This window comes from Lactuca sativa, chromosome 8, assembly GCF_002870075.4.
Source record: "Lactuca sativa cultivar Salinas chromosome 8, Lsat_Salinas_v11, whole genome shotgun sequence".
Lineage (NCBI taxonomy): Eukaryota > Viridiplantae > Streptophyta > Magnoliopsida > Asterales > Asteraceae > Lactuca > Lactuca sativa.
Genome location: NC_056630.2, coordinates 122,746,410 through 122,754,222, shown reverse-complemented (window position 1 = coordinate 122,754,222; position 7,813 = coordinate 122,746,410). Strand labels below are relative to the sequence as shown.

The window sequence follows — 7,813 nt, the reverse complement described above, 5'->3', positions numbered from 1 at the left end:
AAACCCGCCAACCCGTGACATGTATATATAAATGGGTCATGTTTAGGTTGACATATTTTGACCCGCCAACCCGCGACACGCGAATCCGAACACGACACAATTGTCAGACCTACATCTCTCTAAACAATGAACAAACAATTCACCTGGCAAGGAAACAAGATCAGTATATTAGTACCAAGCATAGAAAAATATATTTGTTATTGCTTTTTAGCATGTTCTTTTGGCCTTTTGCTCGCTTAGTGGACATTCTTTGCATGTTTTTTCTTTGTTTCTTTTATAGCTTCTTTTCCCTTCTATGCTACTTTGGGGGTTTTTTTTCTGACATTTTTGAAAGGATTTAAACCTTAATCCTGCTTCGTATGTGTTCTCTACGGAATTATGATATTTCCTTAAACGGCTTTTCCTTCACATTCGAAGATCATTATAAGCTGCTTGTTTGTATTATTCCACGTTCTAATTCATCCTAAACACATGCTGTAAGGACTTAACAAACCTAACCATATTATCTCCTAACCATTAAATATATGTTAATAGAAACTTTGACAAGTGACAACACCTCGACGAATTAGAACTATTACTACAATGTGCATGGGAGAAGTTTACATCCGAAACAAGCAACACATCAATAGTTGGGAAAAAAATAGTCAGCTTATTAATATATCCCACAAAAAACAAAATTTAAGAATTAAAATTTAAAAGTCTCCATGCAATGCCATTTATGTCAAAAATCAGCATACGCATGGATTCAGATAGTTTCACGAGGTTGTTGGTTATCTGGTACTAATCATACAATACGAACTCCCAATATGGTAATTTTTGGAAAAACTCACACATCTTTTACCTGCATACAAAGGAATTTAAGAAGGAAAAAAAAGTGAAAGAAAAACAATTGGTAAAAGAAACACATTCAATTGTTATGGAACATAAAATGAATAATAAACTCAAGTCTACTTTTCCTCCTGTCAATTACTGATCCCCAAAAATTTAATCATCAAAAACATACATCAAAACTATCAAGAAAAAACAAAGGACATGGCAACACAAAACTCAAAGCAAACATCTCTATGGGTCAGCAATGGTGACTTCAACCTCAACACCAGGTTCAATGGTGATAGAAGTGATTTGCTTCACAACATCTGGTGAGCTGAAAAGATCAATCACCCTCTTGTGGACACGAAGCTCAAATCTGTCCCATGTGTTTGTTCCTAAGCAAACAAATTAACACATTTTCAAGAATCATTAAGTTGAAATATAAAGAATCCAGTAACTTTATAAAAAAATCAGATTGTTGTAGAAATATGAATTAAATACCTTCACCACAAGGGGACTTCCTGGTTGTGATGTTAAGAACCTTGGTTGGCATTCTAACAGGTCCTTTCACTCTTAGTTTCTTGTCTTTGGCCCCACGAACCAAATCAGAACAAACTGTGATTTTCAAGAATAAAAACAAAGCATTTAAACTTCTTTCTTGAAATGATAAGATTGAAAGAACACACAAAGAAGATTTGACATCAAAGAAACAAAACCTAAATGATACCATATTTAGAATCTGTAACATTCTACAGTAAAACCAATGAGTTTACAGTAATTAATAATGAATGGTTGAAGAAAGTGATACCTTTTTCAAGATTCTTGACATTCTTTGAGGAAAGAGTGATTCTGATCTTGTGGATTTGCTCTTGGGGCTCTTCTAGCCCTGGTTTTGTTGGCTTCATTGCTGCATACGCCATCTTGAAAGAGCTATAAACAATAGAGTTAAAATCATTTATGGATGCTATGAATAATTATGTTTCAATTAACTCTAGTAGTTCTTAAATGTGCTTCAAATCAGTGACAAAATGGACCAACCATGATATTTTAATGATTCAACGTGCAGATGAGTTTTACAGAATTGGTCATGATTGATTACTGAAGAGCTAACATTGCAACAGATATTAACTATTTGCAACGCCACTGGTTCCATAACGTGATTATGGATACAACATCCACAATAAACATCAGAAAATTGCAAACGTATAGAGGATAGCCTTAGCAATCGGAGACTACAATATCAATTCATAATCAGTTAAGTTCATTAATCTATTTACTTTATGTATATTCCACACGCATTTTACCCAATCAATTCCCGGATCTGATGGTCACTAACGACTTATAGAAGGACCAAATAGATAACCAAGCTTAACTAAAGATTTCATAAAAGTGATGGAATTGAAAAGGTTAACGTGAATAGAAGGCAAAAGAACCTGAAATTTTACTCCGACGAAGGATAGCTGAGTTGCCTTCTTGCCTCTGCCTGTGATGATGATGCTCGGAATACAGCAAATGAAACCCTAGGTCAGTTTATACCCTAAGGCCAAAGCGATAGAACTTAAGGCCCATAAAAGAGGGGTTCGTTAGATTTAGGCCCAATAAAAAAGTTACTTTTATGGTTCACAAATATTGTACAACATTTTTGGACCATGTGGTTCACAAATCAGATTGTAAAAACTCTTTGAAAGAGAATATGATATTTTTATATATTTATCTATATCTGTTTTTCTTTCTCTCGTTATTTTTTTTTTTTTTGCAAAAGAAGTTTAAGTCTAAAAATAGAATACAAAAGAATGCAAAGCATATCTAATCAAAATTAGGCATCATCGTTGTTGTTTTGGTAGTAGTAAAGGTCGTTTATAGTTTAGAGTTTAGTCGTTGTCAACGGTGTTGAGCATTTGTTCTTCATAAACGAATTCTTCTACAGTAAGTAAGACCGACAACCCCATAGTTATTTCTTCCTCGTGTATTTGTTGTTCGACCTTTACAATTTCGTCTTCAGGTAGTGATATATTTTGTATTCATTACACATCATCTAAGTAGCTTTTCAAGCAAATACATACATTCACCGATATAAGGTGTTTTTTTTTCTTAGAGATGTTATCTAGCCACTAACAGAAATGTAATATCCTAAAAATCACGATAAAAAATTTTGTTTTTTTATAAACCGTACGTCATATAAAACATTGTTTTCAAATCATAGTAATAAAAGCATAGTATCAAAACATCTCTCAATTCATAAAAATCCATACGATGATGTGTACAATCAAGTTTTTGCATTCTCTCGGTCATTTGAGGTAACTGAAACATTGAAATTCAAAACTATAAGCCAAAACTTAGTGAGTTTCCCAAAAATATTCAACACAATAATACAAATATACAATAACAATTACAATACATGCCTATATGGTTTGTTGGCATGTGGCCTCAACCCAACCATCCAGGGTTTGTTGGCATATTGCCTCAACCCGACCATCCAGAGTTTGTTGGTCTACCACACGAAGTAATACCACATTAACCTAACCATCCAGGTTTTGTTGGCTTTCCGCCTCAACAAAACCACCAATATGTCGACATATGCAACAGATAAACAATAATCAACAAGTACAAGTAATCAAAGAGATTTACCAATCTAACATGACACTACAACCTAACAACATCCTATATACCAGGATACATAACATAACCTAATGGGTCGGCATTGGTGCCTTCGACCTACGAGTACAGTGAGGAAAACTTACCTCAAAGTCCAAAAGATATCTGAACTAAGCATTGTTCCAAACACTGAGTCTACAAGTCACCTATACAATAAACAGGGACTAAACCTCAATCTACTACCCAAATCACTCCATTAGACCTAAAGTTAAACTTGGTCAAATTCAACACTCCCAAAGTCACCCAGTCATTCATCACGTCGTAACCATCTATTGGTCATGTCGTGACCTAATAAAAAAGAATAATTGTGATACTTCCATTCTCACGTCGTGACACCCAAGTTGCCACATAATGAGAATCGCTCTTGACATATTGATGTATAAATCTTTTAATCCTTTTAGCCATGCAACCCAAACTTCCATAAGGTCTTATCTACTTCAAAATACCATAAAAATCATAGCTTTTTATACATGCATGTCTCAACACAAGCTAGGTCTAAAATGGTGCAAAATATGGCCAAAATCTCATGTAAAAACTCAAGGTTCCATAAAAGTTCAGATCCATGACCTCTAATCACAAAAGGACTCCGGGGATCCATAAAATTGGCAACTTTATGGAACCCCAACACTTCCACTAATCAAAAAATGAATAAAATATATGGGAAACCTAGATCCAAGCACTTGGAATCATAAAGTAAGTAACTTTAAATACTCACAAGGGTCCAGAGTGTGAGAAAATATGATGGTGAGGCATGCAAGTTGAGATGGTGTGCCAAATGCTCTTCCTATTATTCTTTTTTGCTAGAAATCACCACAAAAAGAGCTTAAAATTAGTTATGGAGGATTAAGGTTTCAAGGAGGGGTGTTAAGAGGTGATGGAGGTTGGGGGTTGGCTAACCTTAGCCGTCACTTCCTTTAGACACGGGAAAAATCCCAAAATTAGGGTTTAGCTCACAACAAGTATCAGGTCGTGACCCATAAGTGGTCACGTCATGAATATCAAGGGTATGCGTGTTTCCTTCCATCATGGTCATGTCGTGACACATAAGTGCTCACGTCGTGACCAAGGTTAAAACTCCAAGAATTTGATTAGATATTCAGAAAATAAAATGTTTACCTAAAACTGGGTGTTACAAGAAAAATCATATTTTTGAAGTTACCAATAAAGTTTGAACGTTAAGTAGACCACGGGTTATAGTAGCTAGAATCAAAAATTAGGATTTATTTTCTTTCCATCAAGCCAAAATATCATAAATTTGAAACTCACGTATAGTTATACTAGGTGAATCTTTGCGCGTTGCGTAGGTATTTAATTACATAGTGATAGTTTCATTTTATTTGTAACATTCGTAATTTGGTAAGTTTTCTTTTATCCCCTTAATGCAAAATGTTTATCATTTTGGTCCCTATCTAGTACATTGGGCGTACTCTATGAGTATGCTTAGCGTACTAGCTCTTTTATGGACGCAAGATTCACCCACGTGCGTGACGCTTACATGGAGTACGTATGCATACATGGTGCAAGGGCAATGAAACATCCCAAAATACGACCTGAAAATTTTTGTTTAATAATTACTAAAAACATCATGTCAATATCATAAAATAAACCCATACGTCATTATCTTAGAATCATAGCAAAGTATCACGAGAAAACTGTATCAAGACCGTGTCAAATCACATCTATGAAAAGCTAAAACAACTCCCAGGACAAACTGAAGCTGTGGTGTATGCGATGCCATCAACCCGAGCTCTTCCCTTTACTTGCGGAAGTACCTGAAACCAAAAATGAAATTGTAAGCACAAAGCTTAGTGAGCTCCCCCAAACTACCACATACCATACAATAGCATAATAAGTATATACTGGGCCTTGCCCACTACATCGGACCGAGGTCCGGACTAACTTGGGCCTTGCCCCCTGCATCGGACCGAAGTCCGGAAACTGACTGGGACCTTGTCCCTTGCATCAGACCGAAGTTCGGACTAACTGGGGCCTTACCCCCTGCATCGGACCGAAGTCCGGAAAACTGACTGGGACCTTGTCCCCTGCATCGGACCGAATTTCGGACTAACTACATCGGACCGAAGTCCGAAACTAACTGAACATAGCATAGCATAAGCACATATCAACTAGCATAAACACATATACTGCATACTGCGTCGGGTCGTGGCCCAAAACACATAACACATAAATCCTGTCTGAGCCACGAAGGCATCAAACATACTAACTACTGCATCGGACCGAAGTTCGGAAACTACTGCTAGCTAAACGATTCGGCATTGTGGCCTTAAACCCGTTCCTACTGGAAGGAAACTCACCTCGTGATGCTGACTGCTGAACTCCTAAATGAGAAATCCCTGATTGCTGCTCCGGCTGCTTCCCAGCTATCATGGAAATTAAAATACTAAATCAGAATAGGGATTCCTCTATAGGTAAAATGACCATTTTACCCCTACTATGGTGTGGGATACAAACATGGCCCAAATCCTTAAATCCTTCTAAGTCCATCTATGGCCCCACTATCAGCCTATTAAAGGCCCAATTTGCTATTTTGGGCCTAGAACCCTGTTATTGGGCCTTACTCAAGACCAATATTGAATCCTTGGTCCTTAGCAACTAAAGTCTGATGGGCCATAAAGGCCCAAGGACCCTAAGCCTAAAACCCAGCCCACACCAAGGCCCAACACTCGAAGCCCAAACTGGCAGCGTACGTGGGGCGTACACCAAGGTACGTTGAGCGTACCGGCTGCTGGTTTGTACGCGGCGCGTACATCCTTGTACGCCCAACGTACAACTCTGTTAAGCCAACATCTCATTAAGTGCTTAATAATCCGATCTAGAAGCTACAAATCCAGATCCTAAGCTTATTCCATGACTTAATTCATAAAGTTGCTTACTTGATGGCTTACAAGTCTCATAAAGGCTCAAACTTCCACAAATAACATTCTACTTCCATAAAACTAACTAGATCTCATGCATGGTTCCATATAAGCCACAAAGATCGAAACTTTACTGCTATGGGGACTCTTGAGCTTCAAGGATAGCAATCCCATGCTCCAAAAGCGAAGTTGCAATATAAAGGTCCTTCCTTTGGACCTAAAAGGTCCAAACTTCCAAAAACTCCTAGATCTAAACTTACAAGAGGAAAGTTGGAAGCTTTATACCTCTTTTGAATGCCAAATGAAGGAATGATCCCAGATCTATGAGCTCAAGGTGCTCAAGTTCTTCTTCTTCCACTTCTCTTCTTCTCCTTCTTCACAAAAATAAGCTCAAAGATCAAACACATACAAACAAGGAGCAAAGGGGACGAACTATGGTTTCTTTGGAGTGAATGATAAGTGAGGAGGCCAAATGGGAGGCTATAATGGGGTTTAAATACGCCTCAACCCCTAAAATTAGGGTTTGCCACCTGGTCGCTTACGTTGGGCGTACCATAAGGTACGTTGCGCGTACGCTCAACCTCCCCACGTTCATTTAATCAGTACGCCCAACGTACAAGAGGGGTTACGCCCTGCGTACTGCTTATGGGCTGCTTACCCTTCGGCCCAAAAAGAGGTCTACTCATAACAACAATTCAATTATAGCCCAATAAACTGAAGAATTAAATAACTTTATACCTCGGAAACGATCGTTACAGGCAAACACTAATTTTTAGGTTTTGCACCATATTTAAACATCTTAAACCACCTTTGGACATTCTATTGATTGGCCTCTATCATCCTATACCCTAATATTGAAACCCTAAGTGTATTTGGTGAGATTTTAGCTTGAAAGTGAGTTTGTTGGTGTTTTGTAGTGAAGAAGAAGAAAAGGAACGCTTAGAGGTTGTTTGGGAGTAGCTAAAGCTTGTAGATCCATAGTTATCTTCACCTTAGCAAGCCATTTAAGGTAAAAATCTCTCATCTTGATGATTCTATGTGCTAGATCCAACTTATGGTGTTATTTGTGCATTTATTTGGGTGTTTTGAGCTAAAGTTGAGCTTTTGATCTACTCCAGAAGCCATAGATGTTAGATTTTAGATCCATTGAGGTCCCTTGTTCATAAAAATGCAAACTTTATGTAAGATATTGGTCCATGCAAGTGTTAAGGCTCTTATTAAGCCCATTTTTAAGTGTTGGGCCCCATTAAGCCATGCATGGGTGTAAAGTTGTCAACTTTACGTATTAAGTCGCCATGTAGAACCAGATCCAGAGTTTAGCATGTTAGCTTAACCAATTAAGTGCTTAATGGGTTGAGTTGGTAATCTCAGGAGTATGTTGGGCGTACCCAGCTGGTACGCTATGTGTACTGGCCCCGGAAGGAGTACGCTAAGCGTACAAGCTGAGAACCCCCCGCGTACCCAGCAAGTTG

The 7,813-nt window shown here is 37.8% G+C and overlaps 1 protein-coding gene across 1 annotated transcript; it reads right to left on the bottom strand.

Annotated features, from left to right (window-relative positions):
- Positions 1 to 875: 875 nt before the first annotated feature.
- On the bottom strand, positions 876 to 2,396 carry LOC111915001 (40S ribosomal protein S20-2). Its single transcript, XM_023910701.3, has 4 exons — positions 2,244 to 2,396; positions 1,619 to 1,740; positions 1,312 to 1,425; positions 876 to 1,205 (listed from the first exon to the last, which is right to left on the bottom strand). Exons 2-4 carry the CDS (start codon positions 1,728 to 1,730, stop codon positions 1,063 to 1,065), a joined length of 369 nt encoding a protein of 122 aa, XP_023766469.1. The 5' UTR covers positions 1,731 to 1,740; positions 2,244 to 2,396; the 3' UTR covers positions 876 to 1,062.
- Positions 2,397 to 7,813: the final 5,417 nt, after the last annotated feature.